The sequence below is a fragment of the Piliocolobus tephrosceles genome, chromosome 16 (genome assembly GCF_002776525.5).
Source record: "Piliocolobus tephrosceles isolate RC106 chromosome 16, ASM277652v3, whole genome shotgun sequence".
Lineage (NCBI taxonomy): Eukaryota > Metazoa > Chordata > Mammalia > Primates > Cercopithecidae > Piliocolobus > Piliocolobus tephrosceles.
Genome location: NC_045449.1, coordinates 30,326,072 through 30,348,709, shown reverse-complemented (window position 1 = coordinate 30,348,709; position 22,638 = coordinate 30,326,072). Strand labels below are relative to the sequence as shown.

General features: G+C 42.1%; 1 protein-coding gene across 10 annotated transcripts in view; it reads left to right on the top strand.

Moving 5' to 3' along the window:
- The first annotated feature begins 1,478 nt into the window (after positions 1 to 1,478).
- The window catches only part of LYZL6 (lysozyme like 6), a 50,291-nt gene continuing 29,131 nt past the window's right edge, over positions 1,479 to 22,638 (top strand). For 2 of the 10 annotated variants that reach the window (XR_002726086.3, XM_023190806.3), the window contains exons 1-8: positions 1,490 to 2,001; positions 2,181 to 2,462; positions 6,199 to 6,421; positions 13,596 to 13,692; positions 14,568 to 14,675; positions 14,765 to 14,992; positions 17,056 to 17,248; positions 20,281 to 20,411. Coding sequence is in view for 5 of the 10 variants with exons in the window: in XM_023190806.3 (XP_023046574.1) it covers positions 13,682 to 13,692; positions 14,568 to 14,675; positions 14,765 to 14,992; positions 17,056 to 17,248; positions 20,281 to 20,411 (671 nt within the window). In the remaining 5 variants the exon portion in view is untranslated. Of the gene's footprint in view, positions 2,002 to 2,180; positions 2,463 to 6,198; positions 6,422 to 10,653; positions 10,763 to 13,595; positions 13,693 to 14,520; positions 14,676 to 14,764; positions 14,993 to 17,055; positions 17,249 to 20,280; positions 20,412 to 22,638 lie in introns of those variants that run through there. The other 8 variants (XM_023190800.3, XM_023190809.3, XM_031934338.1 and 5 more) reach the window with 7 other exon arrangements.

Below are 22,638 nucleotides of genomic sequence, written 5' to 3'. Positions count from 1 at the left end.
GTATTTTTAGTAGAGACGGGGTTTCACCGTGTTAGCCAGGATGGTCTCGATCTCCTGACCTCGTGATCCGCCCGTCTCGGCCTCCCAAAGTGCTGGGATTACAGGCTTGAGCCACCGCACCCAGCCGTAACCACTTCTACTACCCTAGTTTCTCTGAGAAAGACATGACACACCTCACTTCAAGGAAAAAAGCGTCCTTTTTCCTCACAAATATTTGCTCATAAAGTTTATTTTTTAAATGCTTTTAAACCAGATTCTAATTTAATTAATCTAGATTTGCAAAATTATAAAAGAAAAGTCTTGCCAGTTGTTGCTTCGGTTACGTTAATTTTACAATTTATTGCACTGCAACTAGGTATTAAATACAAAGCAGCCTTTGGGGGGCGGGGCGTGTTTAACAAAATGCATCTCAGCACCAGCCTAGAGAAAATTTTCTATGTGAAAACAGAAGAGGGGTTACCAAGGAGAAATTCATTACGGATTTCAGGAGGGCTTTTTCCTCAGAAACAGAGTGAAAAGAAAAAGTCACTGTGTAAGAAATCTGATACTGACGCTGTGTGACAGAAGTTGGTCCAATTATGTCTAGATGATCAACTACACATCTTCTACAACAGGTGACACGAAACTGCATTTCCCAAGCAAGGCAAAGCGATCAAATGAGTTATGACGCGCGTTCCTGCGGTCTTGTGCTTTTATTTTGGATTTAACCAAAACAATTTTTAATCGGATGAATTACCAAATTGGTTGGGTCTTGTTTGGTTTTCTGCTTTGCTTTTTAATCATTTACCAGCAACTGTTGCACGGGCCCATTAGCACTCGAGGAATAAAAACAAACACACAGGACCAGATAAGGTTCCCCGACTAACCCAAATGATCCATTTCCTTAACACAATTTAAAAACCACAGCTAGGGGTGTGAAAACAGGCATGTTTTTGTGTGTGTTTGTGTGCCACAATCTGTCCAAATCCTTAACTCCCTTTTAAGGAACAGATATATAATAAAAATCCGAAAGGAACCACATTAGTAATGCAAAGAGGTTTGCAAAACAAGAGGCTTCTTTCATTCCAGAAAACCACACCAAAACAAGGGGAGAAAAATGAAAGCAATGGATGTGTTTGCCAAAGTTTCAATCCTGCCCGGTGGAGACACTGCACCGGCACAAATTCTGAGGAGAAAAAAAAAAAAAGGGGGGGTTGGGGGGGGGTGGGGGGAGGAGACAGAGAGCGAGCGAGTGTGGCCTGCAAACTGCAACAATGCAATCTCCACTTTGAACAATGCGCCTCTCTCCTCCTACAAATCTAGTTTTTTGCCACTTTGATGTGCCCTCGCCTTTCCCCTCTCGGGGTCGGCGGGATTGAGGGGAGATCGGAGCAGGATGCACAGCACAAGAGGGAGCAAGGGGGGAGGGCAGAGGAGGTGGGGAAGGAGTCTGCAGCAACCGCGCTGGGTGGGTACCTGGAGTGCTGCTGTAGGTTCTATGGCTCCTGAAGCTGCTTTCCGTGGAGTAACTGGCGGCCTCCTCGTTGTCTTCCAGCTCCTCCGTATAATCGGTCATCGTCGTCCCCCTCCATGACATCCTCCTAGTTGTCTTCAGACTCCTGGGTCTCCTCGGCGTCGCCTTCGTCATCCTCTTCCTCCTCCTCCTTGCTGTCGGGGTCATTGTACACCACTTTGTCGCCGACCCTCCAGGCCGCGGTGGTCCCGGCCAGATGATCCGGGCTGCCCCCGCCTCCTCGTCCCCCACCCCCACTGGCCCGGGCCGCTGGTGCTGGGGGGTGCCGGTGGCGGCGGCTTCCTCTGGCTACTGCTGCCCACCCTGGGCGAGCTACGCCGCGTCTCGGGCGCCAGCCTGGGCCGGCTGCTAACGCGTTGCCGCGAGCTGAGTTCCCGGAGGCGTCCGGACATGGGCGGCCGCGGCGGGGCCGGGGCGTAGCGCTCTGCAGCTGGAGCCGCGGGCTGCTTGGTCAGCCTGCCCCGCCGTCCCCTAATTGGAGCCGAGGCGTAGGTAGAAGGGAAAGCGGATGGGGAGGGGCGGGCGCAGTGGGGGAGGTGGGGAGCGCCGGGCCCGGTGGGGAGGTCGGAGGGGCCCAGCTGGCAGAAGCGGTTGGAGGGAGAAAGCTCAATCCGAATGTCTGGGGCCACACTCCGGATCGCCTTCAGCCGACATTTTGTTTCTTCAGTCTACCGGAGCGTGGTCACGTGAGCTGCACCTCCCACGAGCCTGGGAGGACCGAGGTGGCGTGGCGGCCTCTAGGGGGAGCACGAGAGCACTGAGTCACGGGCGGACAGACCGCGGCGCCTGGGCTCCGCCTGCGCGGTGGGGCGGCTAAGAGAGATGAGCAGCTCGCTAAATGTCCGGCGTCTAAGGCCTTTGGAAACCAGTCTCCGCGGACCCCTGACTGGAGCCCAAAGCCGACCGAACTTCCTCCCCGCGTCTCCCCTTCTGCAGCTCGGAGAGGAAGGTAGGAGAGCCCCCAAATATCATTCCCCTCCCGCCCCCTAGGGAAACTGAGGCTGAAAGAGCCAGCGAGAGAGAGAAAAAAAAGTCGGGGAGGGGGGCGGCCCGAGCGACCTGAGGGACCGGGCAGCGCCAGCGACGGAGGGAAATTAGTCGGGGTCGGGGAACAGGGAGACAAGCCTCCAGAATTTAGGAAACTCCGAAGCTTGTAGCTGGAGTCCTGAAATTGACTCAGATGACAACTGCTTCGGATCTGTGCCAGGAGCCACGCCCCCGGCTGCCTCGCCCGGAGGGAGGGGGGCCCTAAGACCCGTTGCGCGGAATCCCCACTCGGAAAGCCTCGGTAAACTCCAGAAGGCAGCTACTGCATGTTCCAATCTCCCGACACCTTCCCAGTGTCTCAGGTAGGATCTGGACCACTTCAGCAAGAACTTACCTCTCCTTTGCAGTGGAAAAGACGGAATCTTGCCTAAAACCTACTTCACGGTGTTACATGTTTGTATTATCGGGAAACAACCTTATTGACCCGACAAGTCACTAGGTTTCAGCTTAGCCCAGGGGACGAATCATGATGACATTTCAGGCGCCCTGAAACCTTATCACAGGGACTCAACCCTGAGTGGTTGAGGTCAGCCCTTCAGATAAGAGAAAGGTTTTATAAACATATATTAATTTTTATATTTTTATTGAGATAAGTGACAACCAAAAAGTAGTTTATTTTCTTTTTTTTTTTTTCTTTTTTTTTTTTTGCGACCGAGTCTCGCTCTGTGGCCCAGGCTGGAGTGCAGTGGCGGGATCTCAGCTCACTACAAGCTCCGCCTCCCGGGTTTACGCCATTTTCCTGCCTCAGCCTCCCGAGTAGCTGGGACTACAGGCGCCCGCAACCTCGCCCGGCTAGTTTTTTGTATTTTTTAGTAGAGACGGGGTTTCACCGGATTACAGGATTGAGCCACCAAGCCCGGCCCCAAAAAGTAGTTTAAAGAAAAATAGTTGGCCGGGCGGGATAGCTCGCACCTGCAGTCCCAGCCCTTTGAGAGGCCAAGGCTGGACGACAGGTTGAGGTCACGAGTTCGAGACCACCCTGGGCAACATAGCAGGACCTTGTCTCTAGAAGAAATTTGAAAAATTAGCCGGGCATGGTGGTGTGCGCCTGTGGTCCCTGCTACGCGAGAGGGGGAGGGGGGAAGGATTGCTTGAGCCTGGGAGGTGGATGTTGCACAGAGCCGTGATTGCACCGCTGCACTCCAGCCTGAGTGACAGAGCAAGACCCTGTCTCAAAATTTAAAAAAAAAGAAAAATACCTAACAGGATTCTGTACATCAAAGGACTTATTTCAATCTAGTTAGGAAAATGGAACACATATGTGAAATGAAAATTAAACTGCAAGCACTAATTGCCAAATAAATGCATTCAATACAATTTGATTGAGCCCTAAGGGTGGCAAATGTGTATATGTCTCCAGGGACTAGGTAAGTAATGTAAGTCAATAAAGTAGACAAGGTGAAGACCTAGGCAATGGAAATGCCCATATTTTGTTTGAAGAGGGTGGCCAGGCGGGGTGGCTCAGGCCTGTAATCCCAGCACTTTTTAGGAGGCCAGATGGGTGGATCACTTGAGCCCAGAAATTCAAGATTAGCCTGGCCAGCATAGTGAAACCCCATCTCCACTAAAAACATAAAAATTAGCTGGGCATGGTGGCATGTGCCTGTCGTCCTAGCTACTCAGGAGGCTGAGGCAGGAGAATCGCTTGAACCTGGGAGGCGGAGGTTATGGTGAGCCAAGATTGCACCACTGCACTCCAGCCTGGACAACAGAGTGAGACCCCGTCACCACCACCACCACCAAAAAAAGAGAAAGATTAAACAAAACAAAACCGATCCCCCCCAAAAAAAAAACAACTTTTCTTTGAATGGATTAGCAGGTGTTTGCTGTTGTGCTGCTTTATGCTTTAATGAATTTATCTTTCCGTGGCTTCAAGAAGAAAAATGATAAGTCAGTGAATACTCTGTAGGTTGAGCATCTCTTATCTAAGATGCTTCGGATGAGAAGTGTTATGGGCTTTGGAATATTTGTATTATACTTACCAGTTGATCATTCCTAATCTGAATATCTGAAATGCTCTAATGAGCATTTCCTTTGAACAGATGTTGGCACTCAAAAACTTTTAAATCTTGGAGCATTTTGGATTTCAGAGTTTCAGAATCAGGGTACTCCACCAGTATCCTTTTATTTATCTATGATTTGATATAGCACCTCTTTCTTCAGAATTACTGAGTGACTCATTCCTGGTATGCTGCTAAGTTTTTATTCGTTTGTTAATAATAATATTTAACATTTATTGATCACTGATGTGCCCAGGCACTATGGTAGATGCCTTATCATTATACCTGTAAGTCTTATAGTGGCCTGCAGGCAGGTTTTATTATATCCTCATTTTACAAGTGAGGTAAGTAAAATGTCTTAGAGACTCAGAGGGCTTGTGTTTTCTCCATGTCCACATATCTTATAAGGAAATGAGCCTATTTAAAGCCAGATCTCTCCTAAAGCCCAGTTCTTTCAGTTCCCTCAGTTTGCCATTGAGGAAACAGGAAAATCAGACTCACTCTCATCAATTGCCTCACACATACTCTAGAATTCCTTTTGAGTGGGAACAGAAATACCATTATATGTGTTCCTCTATGTCTAGTCCTAGACATTAATTTACCTGTTTCTTTTAAGTTAGTGACCATCTCTGTTGAAGTCTTTAAATCCACTAAAAGTGAATGAAACCTTAGGAGAATTTTAGGCAGGAGAGGATGCTCCTCTTCTCTCCAGTTTGGGCTTCGATTGTCCACAAGTAAAGAAGAGGGATGAGATATTATTTGAGAAAACTCCTTCAAGAATCAGAACTTAGCAAACATTTACACCATTTTGATGGAAATATTTCTAAACTATATTATAAAGTTAGCTGGATATGGCGGCACATGTCTGTAATCCTAGCTACTTGGGAGGCTGAGGCGGGAGAATTGCTTGAGCCTAGGAGTCTGAGTACACAGTGAGCCATGATGGTGCCACTGCACTCTAGCCTGGGTGACAAAATGAGACTCTGTCTCTAAAATAAATTTGTTTTATTCTAAAATAATTCTAGGCAGGGTGCAGTGACTCATGCCTGTAATCCCAGCACTTTGGTAGGCCAAGGTGGGCGGATAACAAAGTCAGGAAAGGGAGAACATGTTGGCCAACATGATGAAACTCCATCTCTACTAAAAGTACAAAAATTAGCCAGGCATGGTGGCACATGCCTGTAGTCCCAGCTATTCTGGAGGCTGAGGCAGGAGAATCACTTGAACCGGGAGGCAGAGGTTGCAGTGAGCTGAGATCGCGCCGCTGCACTCCAGCCCGGACAACGAGAAAAATTCTGTCTCAATAAATAAATAAAATAAAATAATTCTAAATACATTCTGCACATCATATTGTTACATTGCTGATCTTAAAGTTCATTGAGATGTAGCTGAAACTGGCTTCCACAAAGTACTCTCACGTGGTTCTGAATTTTGAGGTCATCTTTCTTTGTGTCATGTTTTTTAGATGTCCTTTCTCAGAGTAAATCACGTTTGAGTAAGACCTGCAGGGATCTCTTGTGAGCACATATATTGCGTTTTAGTGCATAAGCTTTGTTTTAACTTTTCACTGGGTAGATGAAACTCAGATAAGCGGCATTATGTCAAACATATAAAGTATTTCCCCCCATTTTTAAATAGAGAAGAAGATACAGAAATGAAAATGAAAAGAAAATTTGGTACTACAGCACAAAGGTCCAGCTTGCAGAATTAATTGACTGTCTAAACAAAGATTATTGGGTAGCAGAGATCTGCAAAATTCTGGAAGAAATGCGTGAAGAAATCCACTGACACATGGATATAACTGAAGACCTGACTGATAAGGCTCGGGGCAGTAACAAATCCTTTCTGGCAGAAGCTAATGGTGAGAGGGGCATTTTCTCATTTTATTTTTGTTAAGTCTGAGCTAAACTGTTGTATGAAATCACTGCAAAATTTGAAAATAGATTAACATTTTTAAGTACAGTCTTGCATTGCTTAGTGATGGGGATATATTCTGGAAAATGTGTCATTTGGCAATGTCATGATTGTGTGAACATCATAGAGTACACTTATACAAACCTAGATGGTAGAATTTCCTATACACCTAGGTTATATGGCATAGCCTATTGTTGCTAGGCTGCAAACCTGTACGTCATGTGACTGTACTGAATCCCATGAGAAGTTGTAGCACAACAGTAGGTATTTGTGTGTTTAACCATATCTAAATGTTTAAAAAGGTAATACATAAAATCTTATGGGATCACATGGTTTGTGGTTGACCGAAACATTGTGCAGTGCGTGACTGTGTGTATATTACTTTGGTTCTCCGTATTTCATTTTCCCAAGAGAACCTTGTTCATTCCCACATAAATTAGGGATGCTATACATTTTAGTGTTTTATTTCTGCCTTGGGTCATCACTAATATTCCCCAATATGTTAGTTTGTTTCTTTTTTTCTTTTTTTTGAGACGGAGTCTCGCTCTGTCGCCCAGGCTGGAGTGCGGTGGCCAGATCTCAGCTCACTGCAAGCTCCGCCTCCCAAGTTCAAGCCATTCTCCTGCCTCAGCCTCCCGAGTAGCTGGGACTACAGGCACCAGCCACCTCGCCCAGCTAGCTTTTTGTATTTTTTAGTAGAGACGGGATTTCACCATGTTAGCCAGGATGGTCTGGCTCTCCTGACCTCGTGATCTGCCCGTCTCGGCCTCTCAAAGTGCTGGGATTACAGGCTTGAGCCACCGCGCCCAGCCTAGTTTGTTTCTTTAATTCAAGTATCTTTTTAAATTTTTTTGGCATTCCAGCTTTTAATTTTTTTTTTTTTTGAGACAGAGTCTCTGGCTCTCGCCTAGGCTGGAGTGGCAGGACCTCAGCTCACTGCAAGCTCCGCCTCCTGGATTCAAGCCATTCTCCTGCCTCAGCCTCCTGAGTAGCTGGGACTACAGGCGCCTGCCACCACACCCGGCTAATTTTTTGTATTTTTAGTAGCTACGGGGTTTCATTGTGTTAGCCAAGATGGTGTCGATCTCCTGACCTCGTCATCCTCCCGCCTTGGCCTCCCAAAGTGCTGGGATTACAGGCCTGAGCCACCACGCCCAGCCTCCACCTTTTAATTTTAAGAAATAATATTCTTTTTGAATGTTTTGCCTTTTGTAAAAAATAAAAATTTAAAATTTAGAGTAGTTTTAGATTTATACAAAAGTTCCAAAGATAATAGAGGGTTTCCATATATCCTGTACTTAGTTGCCCCTGTTACTAAGGTCTTAGATTAGTGTGGGATATTTGTTACAACTAATGGACCAGTATTGATACACTGTTATTAACTCAAGTCCATACTTCATTCAGATTTCCTTAGTTTTGACCTTTTTCTGCCTCATGATCCTATACCACATGATATTTAGTCATCATGTTTTCCTCTAGATTGTCGGTTTCTCAGATGTTCCTTGTTTTTGATGGCCTTGACAGTTTTGAAGAGTACTGGTTAGGTATTTTGTAGAAAGCCCTCATTATGGATTTTTCTCATGATCAGCCTAGGTTTTTATATTTTGGGGAGGAAGACCACAGAGGTGAAGTGCAGTTCTCATCTTCTTATCAAGAGTGCATGCTGTCCTCGTGACTTATCACTGATGCTGTTAACCTTGGTCCCCTGAGTAAGGCAGTGTTTGTCAGGTTTCCCCACATCCTCCCCCATTTCCTCAAACCTCCAATACTGTAAGTCACTGTAAACAGCCACACTTGTTGGGTGGGGAGTTAAGTTCTACCTTCTTGAAGGGGCAATATCTACATCAATTATTTGGGATTTTTCTACACAGAAGATTTATTTGTTTATTTTTTCAGACATTTATTTCTATGATTATAGATTCATGGATATTTACACTTATTGGGTTATAATTGGATATTTATTAGGTTCTAATACAATGTCACCTTATTTATTTTGTTACTCAACTCTGCTTTTCTTTTTATTTTTCTAAGTTATAAATACATACATATCTTTAAAGTTTAAATAGTATACAAGGGTATGCTGTGAAAAATGAATCACTCTCCTTCATAATCTCCAATATGACCTTCCTTGCACCAGGGGCAATCATTGTTGCTATATTTTTTTTTCCTGCCAGATGTATTCTGTGCATGTTTAATAAATACCACCTGTGCTTTCTTTTTTTCCTTTTTTTCCTTTTTTTTTTTTTTTTTTGAGATTGAGTCTTGCTCTGTCTCCCAGGCTGGAGTGCAGTGGCACGGTCTTGGCTCACTGCAACCTCTGCCTCCCAAGTTCACACCATTCTCCCGCCTCAGCCTCCCCAGTAGCTGGGACTACAGGCGCCCGCCACCTCGCCCGGCTAATTTTTTGTACTTTTAGTAGAGATGGGTTTCACCGTGTTAGCCAGGAAGGTCTCGATCTCCTGACCTCGTGATCTGCCTGCCTCAGCCTCCCTCCCAAAGTGCTGTGATTACAGGTATGAGCCACCGAGCCTGGCCCCTGTGTTTTCTAATATAGCCGTCCCTCAGTATTCTCAGGGATTGCTTCCAGAGCCCTCTGCAGATAGCAAAATATGTGGATGCCCAAGTCCTGCAGTCGGTCCTGTGGAACCTGCTGATATGAAAAGGTGACATTCCATATCCAAGGATTCTGCATCCTGAGAATACTGTATTTTCAATTTGAGATTGGCTGAATCCAAGAATGCAGAACCTTTGGCCAGGGAGGGCCGACTGTAGTGCCTTTTAAGTTTTAACTTGGATAAAATTGTTAGGTAAGATTCTGCAAGTACACTTTCAAGTGCCTGGTTCTGAGTTCTGCTCTTCTGCATACATTATCTGCTATACGTATAATCCTATTAATTTTCCCCGTTCTCCATTTGCTTAAAAATATGATGTTTATATTTAATAAAGATACCCAGATAGCTGTATCCAAGCTTGTTCTCACATGTTCTACATCAATATTCCTGTGAATTCATGCATATTTTTGGAGAATGATAGGCTCTCATATATAAATACTATTGGGCACAAATATATTTTGTCTTCAGAAAAAAGCATTTTTAGTTACCATGAAGTATGTTTATTTGTATTTGTTAGTTGGAAGTATTCCTCTATTAGATCTGTTTAGAAAAATGTGTAATTTTTTTATTAGAAAAGTTTCAGTGTTCAGAAGTCTCTGGGGGATCAGTAATTGCAATAACACAATCTCCGTCTTACTCTCCCCTCCATATAGATCAAATCATAGGATATTTTATTAATTTCAGCCAGCTTACTTCCCCCCTTAATTTCCTTGTATGAGTCATGACATTAAAATAGATAAATCCCTTTTTGCCCTCCTGTGTTTCAGTACAATAACAGAGAACAATCTTCAGACCCCTAAAAGGCAATGTGAGATGATTTTATAAAGTATGTTGAATTAGAAATATTTCCCGGAATAAAAAACAAAAATAGAAAAAAACAAACAAAAAGAAAAAAGATATTTTCCAGGGCGAGCTTGTCTGTGTATAAAATTATATATACAGCGTAATCCTAATTAAATAAAGAACAAAATCAAAACAGGAATGGATAATCAAAAGTGTTAAGGTGGTCTGATTTGGGGGAATGTAAAAAACTAAAAATGTTCATATAGGGCAATTGGTAAATGTCATTATGAATTATCATGTGATAGAGCACTACGTATCGGAGAATTAAGTAAAGTACCATGCAAAAACTGTGCCTGGGTCATTGGGATACTTAAATTCTCTTCCTCTAAATAACCAGCTGGATCAGCTTTTATCATTGACAAATGACCAGTCAGCATAGTAGAATTGTAGTTGGTTTCCTTTTCATATTTTTTGCATTTTCTACAATGAGCATGTTCTATTTCAGTATAATTTAGCATGTAATGTACTTTTAAAAAATAGTTAAACCTTTTGTAGTAATCGAGAACAACAAAGCGCATTGAGCTTTAGGCCGCAATATGTTCTTAGAAAGTTAGATGACTAAAATTTGTGTGCTGTGAGATTGCCTTGCAACCTGCAGTTATCCTCTTAGTACTACATGGAGTACATGGAAGTAAGATGAGTTGCACTTTGGATTTAATGGTGAGCTCTGGACCCCAAAAATGACATAAATATTTTTTCTTTCTTTCTTTTTTTTTTGGTTAAGGCACAACGTCAACGTGGTACTAGACGAGGGATTCACAAGAATTGAAAATTGAAGGGGAAGAGAATTGCACCTAGTAATCTACACATATATATGTGATTTTGTAGCTAAGGTGTGTTAGGTTTTCTTTTCTATCTCCAGGATAAACATTTTTTAGTCTTTTTGTCTATTATAGCACATGAGACTTCTATGTTTAGGATACAACTGATACTAAGTCTGATTCCTAAATTAACCTATTTCTTCCCAATACCACTTAAATAATATTTTTTATGCCAGTTCTTTAGGAAACTTCTGGCTAGGTTTTGTGTGTATGACTCAATTTTAATAAAAACTTTGATCTAAATTTAGAGTACCCCAGCAGTTTACTTTTCTTACATCTTTGTCCCCTTTTATCTCTCTATTGAATAATTAGCGACCATGTGCTGTGGCTCACGCCTGTAATCCCAACACTTTGGGAGGCTGTGGCGGGCAGATCACTTGAGTCCAGGACTACAAAAACAGCCTGGCCAACATGGTGAAATCCTGTCTCCACTAAAATATAAAAATTAGCCAGCATGGTGGTGTGCACCTGTAATCCCACCTACTCTGGAGGCTGAGGCATGAGAATCACTTGAACCCAGGAGGTGGAGGTTGCAGTGAGCTGAGATTGTTGTCCAGCCTGGGCAACAGAGCCAGATTCTAAAAAAAAATAAATCTAAAGAGGCAGCAATACTGTTCTGATAATCCCCCGATTTTTCCAAGTATAAATGTTCCCAGGGATATTGTCCAGATTCCATATGTAAGCATTTACACACCTGATTTACAAAGAAACATAAAATATCCTTTTCATTAAGGAAGCAGATCCTCCACAAACAGATCTTGAGGGGGGAGGGGAGGAAAAAGACCTACCACCTCTACTTTGTTTAAAAAAAAATAAAAAACTCTCATCCGAGAACACACCAAATGGTGAATGATGCCGGTGCAGCCAGGGGTGGGGGGTCCCGGGGACCCTGGGATGGGGAACCACAGTGGCTTCCGCAGAGGTTTCGGCAGTGGCATCCGGGGCCGGGGTCAAGGCCACAGAGCTCATGGAGGCAAGGCCGAGGATAAGGAGTGGATTCCCGTCGCCAAGCTGGACCGCCTGGTCAAGGACATGAAGATCAAGTCCCTGGAATAGATCCTGTCTCTTCTCCCTGCCCATCAAGGAATCTGAGATCGTTGACTTTTTCCTGGGGGCCTCTCTCAAGGACAAGGTTTTGAAGATTATGCAGAAGCAGACCCACGCCGGCCAGGGCACCAGGTTCGAGGCGTTTGTTGCCATCGAGGACTACAATGGCCACATCGGTCTGCATGTTAAATGCTCGGAGGAGGTGGCCACTGCCATCTGTGGGGCCATCATCATCCTGGCCAAGCTCTCCATTGTCCCCGTGTGCAGAGGTTACTGGGGAATGAGAATGGCAAGCCCCACACCATCCCTTGCAAGGTGACAGGCCACTGCAGCTCTGTGCTGGTGCACCTCATCCCTGCCCCCAGGGGCACTGGCATCTTCTCGGCATCTGTGCCCAAGAAGCTGCTCATGATGGCTGATATCAATGACGGTTTACCCCAGCCAGGGGCTGCACTGCCACCCTGGGCAACTTCGCCAAGGCCACCTTTGATTCCATCTCTAAGACCTACAACTACCTGACCCCGGACCTCTGGAAGGAGACTATTCACCAAGTCTCCCTGTCAGGAATTCACTGACGACCTCCTCAAGACCCACACCAGAGTCTCTGTGCAGAGGATCCAGGCTCCGGCTGTGGCTACAACATAGGGTTTTTATACAAGAAAAATAAAGTGAATTAAGCCTGAAAAAAAAAAAAACTGATCATTTATGCTATATTTAAAGCATTTAAATCACTTTCAGAATTACCACTGGGAATGTTATGTTAAAAATTAAGGCCAAGTGTGGTGGGTCACATCTGTAATTCCAGCACTTTGGGAGGCTGTGGTGGGCAGATCACTTGAGCTTATGAGTTCGCGACCTGCCTGGGCAACATGGCAAAACCCCATCTCTACAAAAAATACAAAAAGGCCAGGTGTGGTGGCTCACACCTGTAATCCCAGTATTTTGGAAGGCCAAGACAGGTAAATCACCTCATGAGTTCAAGACCCACCTGGGCATCATGGCAAAACCTGGTCTCTAAAAGCAAAAATTACCTGGATGTGGTGGTATACACTTGTAGTCCCAGCTGCTCAGGAGGCTGAAGTAGGAGGATGGCTTTAGCCTGGGAAATACGGGTTGCAGTGAGCCAAGATCATGCCACTGCATTTCAGCCTGTATGATAGAGCCAGACCTTGTTCCAAGAAGAAAAAATAATAATACTGAAGAATTTGAATGTTTTTTGTATCTCCCTTAATAACTCTAATATCTGACAGGAAGTTTTTTTTTGAGACGGAGTCTCGCTCTGTTCCCCAGCCTGGAGTGCAGTGGCCGGATCTCAGCTCACTGCAAGCTCCGCCTCCCAGGTTTACGCCATTCTCCTGCCTCAGCCTCCCGAGTAGCTGGGACTACAGGCGCCCGCCACCTCGCCCAGCTAGTTTTTTGTATTTTTTAGTAGAGACGGGGTTTCACAGTGTTAGCTAGGATGGTCTCGATCTCCTGACCTCGTGATCCACCCGTCTCGGCCTCCCAAAGTGCTGGGATTACAGGCTTGAGCCACCGCGCGCGGCCAGGAAGTTTAAAGTAATAGTAATATTCAAGAAGGCACCGATAGTTTATTTTGTAAGCATTTCTTTTGATTCATGTTCTATTTGCTTTCACTTGATTTGGAGATTAGCAGATAGGAGAAATTGGTAATTTAGAGAAGCATCACAAAGAGTGCTCTCTGAACTTCTGTAACTTTTACCTAATTTTTTGTACTAAAAGTTTATGATAAAAGTTTTGAGGTTTGTAGCTTATTTAATCTACTTGTTTCTCTCCACAGCAAGACAGATCGGCTTGCCAAAGGATCAGAATGTTACCAAAAGAGCCTTAGTTTAAATCTTTCTTCTGGTCTCCTTTTGAATCATTATGTGCAATAGGTAGGTGGGTGGGGTTGAGAGGTGGGTGGGTTCCCATTTCCTTTTTTCCCTGCTACTTAATTTTTGGAGAGCAATACAGATCATCTACCCCCAAGAAAAGTATTTTTCCAAGTTAAAATTGAAAATAAAAAATAAGTTAGAATCATAGGTATGTTTCAAGAATCATATAGCTGAAAATTACACAAAGATTAAATACAGTAGATTTTCTGTTTAGTCAAGTATCTGGTGTCCTCTAGAATGGGTTATATTGTGTGTTTAACACTAGCAAAAATTGCTTTCTGAATAAGAAAATTAATAGAATTTCTAATGCAATTAATAGAATGCCTGGAGCAGAAACTTGCAAGACCTGAACAGTATAGGGAGAGAATTTCTCAGTACATTTGAGATACATGAAGGACCATTTTTCAACATTGTTGCATCTATATATATATATATAGAAAGAGAGAGAGAGAAGGGCTTCAACCTTCACTGTAAAATATAATGGGTTTTAACTCTTCAACCACATCTCCTACTTTGAGAAAAATGAGATCTACTTATTTTCAGCTTTGAAACAAACACAGAAATCTGCATTTTTCTGTGATTTGTTATGTTTAAAATTAGTGTTCTTGTAGTTTGTTTTCTAAATTTACAGCTTTATCTTACTAGTAAACTTTTATGATATATTGATAGATGGGCTTTTAGGGAGTAAATTTGATTAGCAGAAGTAGACAGGAGAATTTAAAATTTTGGATAAGGCCTATTTCCTATTTCCACTAACTTATTCTTACTTGAAAAAAATGTATTCCTCACTTCCTCAGAGACAAACTTTTTTTTTTTTTGTCTTCACAGGTGAAAAGCCAGATCCTGACCAAACATTTAAATTCATATCTTTACAGAACTTTAGCAACTGTCTGCCCAACTCTTGCACAACACAAGTACCTAATCATAGTTTATCTCACAGACAGCCTGAGACATTTCTTACGGAAACACCCCAGGACACAATTGTAAGTGTCTTATGTTCTAGTGTTCAAAATATTATGAAAACTACAAAGAATGATCTGAACTAAATAATATATTGTGAATGACTTGGTAGAAATTTTCTGTTTCAGGAATTAAACAGATTGAATTTAGAATCTTCCAATTCAAAGTACTCCTTGAATACGGATTCCCCAGTGTCTTATATTGATTCAGCTGTAATTTCACCTGATACTGTCCCACTGGGAACAGGAACTTCCATATTATCTAAACAGGTTCAAATTAAACCAAAAACTGGTCAAAGTTTATTAGGAGGACCAGCAGCTCTTAGCCCATTAACCCCAAGGTAAGTCAAACAAGATACTTTCAAATGTGCTGTAGTACTAAATAATCTTATAATAACTCATATTGTTTGTAATGCAGATTATTATAATGGCAACTTCTAAATCAGTATGGGAACAGGGGCATTCTGTTTTCAGAAAATGAAGTAAAAAACAGCACATGATGATGTTGACAGGCGCGGTGGCTCATGCCTGTAATCCCAGCACTTTGGGAGGCCAAGACAGGCAGATCACCTGAGGTCAGGAGTTCAAGACCAGCCTGGCCAACATGGTGAAACCCTGTCTCTACTAAAAACATAAAAATTAGCTGGGTGTGGTGGTGGGCGCCTGTAATCCCAGCTACTCGGGAGGCTGAGACAGGAGAATTGCTTGAACCCAGGAGGCGGAGGTTGCAGTGAGCCGAGATGGAGCTGCTACACTCCAGCCTGGGTAACAGAGCAAGACTCTGACTCAAAAAAAATTGATATTAAATATTGGATTGGCCGGGCGCGGTGGCTCACACCTGTAATCCCAGCACTTTGGGAGACCGAGGTGGGCGGATCACGAGGTCAGGAGATCAAGACCATCCTGGCCAACATGGCGAAACCCCATCTCTACTAAAAATACAAAAAATTAGTCGGGCATGGTGGCATGCTTCTATAGATCCAGCTACTCGGGAGGCTGAGGCAAGAGAACCGCTTGAACCCGGGAGGCAGAGGTTACAGTGGGCAGAGGTTGCAGTGAGCCGAGATGGCGCCACTGCAGTCCAGCCTAGGAGACAGGACAAGACTCCATCTCAAAAAAAAAAATTGGAGAAAAATGTAAAACTCTTAAATTAGGTAGTAAACACATTAAGAAATACTGTCTGTGACTGTGCATTATTGGATAGCAGTGAGCCTCATGAAGTATTATAATCAGAGCACCATTGGTTGCTATTAAAATGTTCTTTTCCAAAACATCGAGGAAATTTGACACCTACCGTTTTTTGTTTGAGACAGGATCTCACTCTGTCACCCAGGTTAGAGTGCAATGGCACAATCATAGCTCACTGCAGCCTCAAATTCCTGGGCTCAAGCGATCCTCCTGCCTCAGACTCCTGAGTAGCTAGGACTACAGGCACATGCCAACACACCTGGCTAATTTTTTAAGTTTTTTTGTAGAGATGGGGTCTTGCTGTGTTGCTCGAGCTGATCTGGAACTCCTGGCCTCTAGTGATCCTCCTGCCATGGCCTCCCAAAGTGCTAGGATTACCGTAAGCCACTGAACCTAGCTGTCACACCTATTAATATAAAATATTTTATCAAAATTATTAGTAGTATATGTATGTATAAATACAGGAACTCAGCCCAGAGGATACATATCCAAAAGTATCAAAATGAAAAATTATGTGCTAGAACGGGTTGGGCATGGTGGCTCATGCCTGTAATCCCAGCACTTTGGGTGGCTGAGGTAGGCAGATTACTTGAGACCAGGAGCTCAAGACCAGTCTGGCCCACATGGTGAAACCCTAGCTCTACTAAAATTACAAAAATTAGCCAGGCATGGTGACAGATACATGCAATCCCAGGTAGTTGGGAGGCTGAGGCACAAGAATCGTTTGAACCCAGCAGGTGGAGGTTACAGTGAGCTGAGATCATGCCACTGCACTCCAGCCTGGGCAACAGAGCAAGACTCTGTCTCAAAAAAAAAAAAATATCTATATCTATATCTACTAGAAGAAATTCTATGAATCAGGTCCTGAGGCCAGGGAACTACTAAAATAGCATGACCGTGAGATTACCACTCTGGAGAGTTATTGTTATCTAATGGTCTCTAGAGACATTTTCTCTGTAGTTGTGTCTAAATCCCATAAATTCCAAGAATTTGAAGTAATCTGATCATTTGGATCTTAGATTTATAAAGCTACTCTTCTTTATTTCTAATAAATCTCCTGAGATCAGTAATTGTTGCTCACTTTAGTTCCTTATTTGATAGCTTTTTTTAGTTTTAGTTATGGTGGGTGGAATAGTCCATATTCACAGCTTATTTTTAATCTGCCCCTCAGATCCTCACTGTTCCTAAGACTGATTTGCCATTCTCTTCCTTTTAGACCTTCTAATTTAAGTATACTGCTGCTTTATATATGCCTTGATGACTTTTTGACACCTCGATTTCAACCTCTTCTCAGTTTTGGGATTTTGCCATTAGAAACCCCAAGTCCTGGAGATGGATCCTATTTACAAAACTACACTAACACACCTTCTGTAATTGACGTGCCATCCACCGGAGCCCCTTCAAAAAAGGTATTTTCCATGTAAAATGCAGTTTGGGTATTGATTAAAGCAACTTGTTTATTTTAATCTTTTAAAGGTAATTTCAGGGAAAATCTAACTTTATATAATTGCTTTTGCCTTAGATTTGTTGATCTAAATATAAAAGAATGTCATTGTTGTAGCCTCTTGGTTATAGTAGGAGGCAGACTTCTTACTCTTTTGGCCAAGTAAGACTGTATCTCACAATTTTAGTTTATTTCAGCATATAGTTAAATAAACATATTCATATTTTTACTTTTTAATTTCCTTTTTAAAAAAACAAAATTAAGATTGTTTATATTACTTGAATATAAACAACAGAAATTATGTCTGCCATAGTTTTTACCTGTCTCCACCACTGTGTATATACGTGTTTTTTTGTTTTTGTTTTTTTTTTTTGAGACGGAGTCTCACTCTGTCACCCGGGCTGGAGTGCAGTGGCCGGATCTCAGCTCACTGCAAGCTCCACCTCCCGGGTTTACGCCATTCTCCTGCCTCAGCCTCACGAGTAGCTGGGACTACAGACGCCCGCCACCTCACCCGGCTAGCTTTTTGTATTTTTTAGTAGAGACGGGGTTTCACCATGTTGGCCAGGATGGTCTTGATCTCCTGACCTCGTGATCCGCCCGTCTCGGCCTCCCAAAGTGCTGGGATTACAGGCTTGAGCCACCGTGCCTGGCCGTATATACGTTTTTTAATAACACTAATAATTATATGAAAAAAAATCGCTCAAGTAAAGCCAGATATTTCTAATAGTAAGATATTTGTGGTAGATCATGGATATATAGTTTTAAAATGAAAATGAAAAATATTTGGTAGTATACTTATAGTAAATATTGCAGCAAGCATCATGAGGCCTTTTTTTTTTTTTTTTTTAAATGAGACAGGGTCTCCCTCTGCTGCCCATTCTGGAGTGCAGTGGTGCGACCATGACTCACTGTAACCTCAACCTCCCAGGCTCAGGTGGAGGCTAAGATCCTTCCACCTTAGCCTCCCAAGTACCTAGGACTATAGGTGTGCACCACCACACCCAGCTAATTTTTTTAACTTTTATTTTTGGAGAGAGAATCTAACTGTGTTGCCAGGGCTGGGCTCAAACTCCCGGGCTCAAGCAATCCCTCTGCCTTGACCTTTCAGAGTGCTAGGATTATAAACATGAGTCACTGCCCAGCTGAGGCTCTTGTTTTATAATGTTGCCTTATATAGGTATATGGAAATAGAGGCTAAAGTACCATTTTTTAAAAGCGTATCTGTGACACAAGGTAACTTCTGTGAGATTTAAATTAGGCTCTCTATATAAAATACCTATTGCCATGCTTCACAGATATTCAAAAAATGGAAGCTACAAGTCATACTAATATGTGATTAACAGTTATAGCCTCTTTACCTTAATAGAAACATGTTTCTTCTTATAGGTGTTTTTTACTATTTTACTCCTGAACATCCTTAGAATCTGCAAAAGATTTTTCTATAATAACTCCTTAGTGATAGTAGGAACTCCAAGAATACTTAAAAGGGACTGCAAAATAGTTTGTGTATGTATTGTTTTAAACATTACAGTTATGAAGAAGGCAAAGCAAAATGGTAGTTAGCATGCCAGGTGAAGTAGGCCAAGACTAGAAGAGCCATAATAACCACAATAACCAAAGCAAGTTAAGGCAGTAAGTAGGCACATGATTTTAGTGCCCAAATAAGATTGCTGTCTCATCCTCTTCTGCCTCTGTTCTCCTCTTACTTTATACAAGACATTCGCAGAAAAGTCACGCATGTAGGTCTGCATGCAGTGCCAACTGAAAATATCAAACCAGATAGTGAGTGCGGTGTACATAGTTCTTTGATAAATAAGGAAGGGCCAGAATTGACTTAAGTTTTGTCCCTTGGATGAATGTAGTGATTCCAATTTAGAAAAGGTGGAGAAAGGCTTATGAAGTTTTATTTTGAAGTGGTGATACAGTAGGTGAAAATATTCAGTAGGAAGTTAGTCAAAAAGGAAAAAATGTGAGCTGCTGATAGAAATAATAATTGAAGCTATTAAAATGACCAGGCTCTCCTAGGGAAAGAAAGAGTAGCTAAGGAGAACAGCGTAAACCGAATTTAAAAATAGTAGAAGGATAAAGGGCCAGCAAATGAAGTGGCACGACAAATAATGTAATGTTTTGGAAGTAACACAAAGTTTCAAAAAGTAGGGCACGATCAGTGATGTTGAATGTGGGAAAGGCTAAAATAAGGTTTTCATATCTGATGAGACAGTGATTATTAGTGATTATTTATAATATGCAGTTTGAGGATTATGTACAGGATATCAAGGTAATAGTAAGTTTTGAAGAAAATTCTCAGGTAGCCAAAGGAGAGAAGCAGTGCACTGATACAATAGTCATAGATCATTTAAAGAAGCTAGATGGTGGAAATGAATAGAAATAAGGGAATAAATTAGAGAAGACTGAAGAGCCAAGCAAAGACTTTTTCTCCAAGGGAACAGAGACCAATTAATGAAAGATTAGAAAAACTAAGCAATATTAAGTCTAAAGAACAATATCCTTAGATTTTGGAAAGTAATCGGATGGTTGTTTTTTAAAATCTACTCCTCTGAACTCCTCTAGAACTGTTACCAAGTGCCAAAGGAGTATAAAATATTATTGTATCATTATTTTTTCTGTGTATAATGAGATAAATCATAAATCTTGAGAATTTAGATGTCTTAAAATTTTTTAGTACTTAACCCCAAATAGAGAAGGTATGTAATAAATGGAGGATGGTCACGATGAGATGAAAAGAATAGCTTCTGGGGATTTTTAGCCTTTGAAACTAAAAGCGAAAGATGAAAAGATATTATAGAAGTAAAAATACTCAGGTTAAAACAAGGAAATAGACTAATGTTCATACTAATGTAACAATAACCAACAATAATGATATAAATAGTTTAAGGAGACAGTATATTATGGCTGCGTGTGTTGAGAAAATGTAGATGGGAGCGTTGTGGTGTCTTATCATTTACAGTGCAGCCTGTAATTCACAAACCTTAGAGTTTTTGTGTTTTACAGTCTGTTGCCAGAATCGGCCAAACTGGAACAAAGTCTGTCTTCTCACAGAGTGGAAATCACCGAGAGGTAACTCCAATTCTTGCACAAACACAAAGTTCTGGTCCACAAACAAGGTATTTATCATTGTAATTATTCAACTTTTCTTGCCATAAAACTTGATTCTTTATATTTCTTCAATTTAGGCAGATAGTGACTCTCATGGATTCTAGAATAACTACTGTAAATTTTGAATATGTAAAATTTGAAACCTCTCATAACACTAGTGTAATTTAGAGTTGAGTTTTGTAATGCACAGAAGACAATGCTTAACTAAAGCAGCGTTTTAGTCTACTCTGATTGCCTCATGGATTTGTAATTTTCTTCTTATGCATATGACCCTCTCTATAGTTTAGGTACAGATAGGTTTCATACTCCCGTTCCCACATTACGCATGTCTATAAACAGATTATAAAAATAACAGACAAATAAACCTTTAAATAATAAATCCGTTTCCACACAGTAATGGTGTGAGATAGGATTTTCTTTTGCTTATTCAAGGACTCAGTAGATTATAGCTAACATTTTAAAAGAAAGATACGGTTTTCTTTCTCTTTTCTTTTTTTTTTTTTTTTTTTTTTTTTGAGACGGAGTCTCGCGCTGTCGCCCAGGCTGGAGTGCAGTGGCCGGATATCGGCTCACTGCAAGCTCCGCCTCCCGGGTTCACACCATTCTCCTGCCTCAGTCTCCCGAGTAGCTGGGACTACAGGCATCCGGTAGTTTTTTTGTACTTTTTAGTAGAGACGGGGTTTCACCGTGTTAGCCAGGATGGCCTCGATCTTCTGACCTCGTGATCCGCCCATCTCGGCCTCCCAAAGTGCTGGGATTACAGGCTTGAGCCACTACGCCCGGCCTCTCTTTTCTAAAATTGTGAACATGTACCTAAATTTTAAAACAGACACAGGTTTGCATATGCCTCCTTGACTATCTAAAAGACCTCTATGCTCCTGTAATGCTCCCAGAATGGTAAGTCTAATTCCCTTGAGTGCCAGCTTGCAGTGATTGCCTGAGACTCTGTTGTGAGCAGGAATTTGAAGCCTCCTGCAAAACAACATTATATGTAAAAATAATTTCTGATTTGTACATTTCACGTAGAGTCAAACAAATAGACTAACACTAATAAACATCATCTCTTTGTTTATTTATTTTCGGAGACGGAGTTTCACTCTTGTTGCCTAGGCTGGAGTGCAATGGTGTGATCTCGGCCAACCACTACCTCTGCCTCCCGGGTTCAAGTGATTCTCCTGCCTCAGCCTCCTGAGTAGCTGGGATTGCAAGCATGTGTCACCACACCTAGCTAATTTTGTATTTTTAGTAATTAGTAAAATTAGTAAAATTAGTAAACAGGGTTTCTCCGTGTTGGTCAGGCTGGTCTTGAACTCCCAACCTCAGGTGATCCCCCCGCCTCAGCCTCCCAAAGTGCTGGGATTACAGGCATGAGCCACCACACCTGACCAACATCCACTCTTAATAATTTTGTATTCTTTGTATTGTTGATTCCATTTTATCTCCTTAATTGCCTACATTAGTTTTCTAGGGCTGCCATAATAAAGTACCACAACTTAGTATCTTAAAACAACAGATACTTACTATCTTACGGTTGTAAAGCCATAAGTCCAAAGTCAAGGTGTTGGCAGAGTTGTACCCCTTCCAAAATCTCTAGAGGAGGATTTTTCCTTGCCTCGTCCAGCTTCTGATAACCCCAGGTGTTCTTTAGCATGTGACAGTATAACTCAGTATCTACCTCTGTCTTCACATAGTCATCTTCCATGTGTGTTTCTCTATCTAAATATCTCTCTTCTTGTAAAGACAACAGTTATATTGGATTAGAGTCAACCCAGATATCCACAGCTTAACTCAATGACATCTGCAAAAACCAGATTTCCAAATAAAATCACATTGACATGTACTGGGGCTTAGGGCTTCAATGTATCTTTTGGGGAGTTACAATTCAATATTGCCTTATTAGCAATTGCTCTTTTTTTTGCCATTTTAGAGGTTGTTTGGAGTTTGTAGTATACATTTTAACTTATCAGGGTTTGCCTTCAAATAATAGACCATTTCATGTATAGTATAGAATCTTACAATAGTATTCTTTCATGCTCCTCTCTTAGTCTTTATGAGAGGGATAGTCGTAATATATTTAATTTCTGTGTATGTTATAAACCCCCAGTGCCTTATTGTGGTTGTGGTTTCTGCCTTAAACAGTCAGTTATCTTTTATAGAGGTTTTTTTGTTTTGTTTTTGTTTTTTAGACGGAGTTTCGCTCTGTCACCCCGGCTGTAGCACAATGGTGCAATCTTG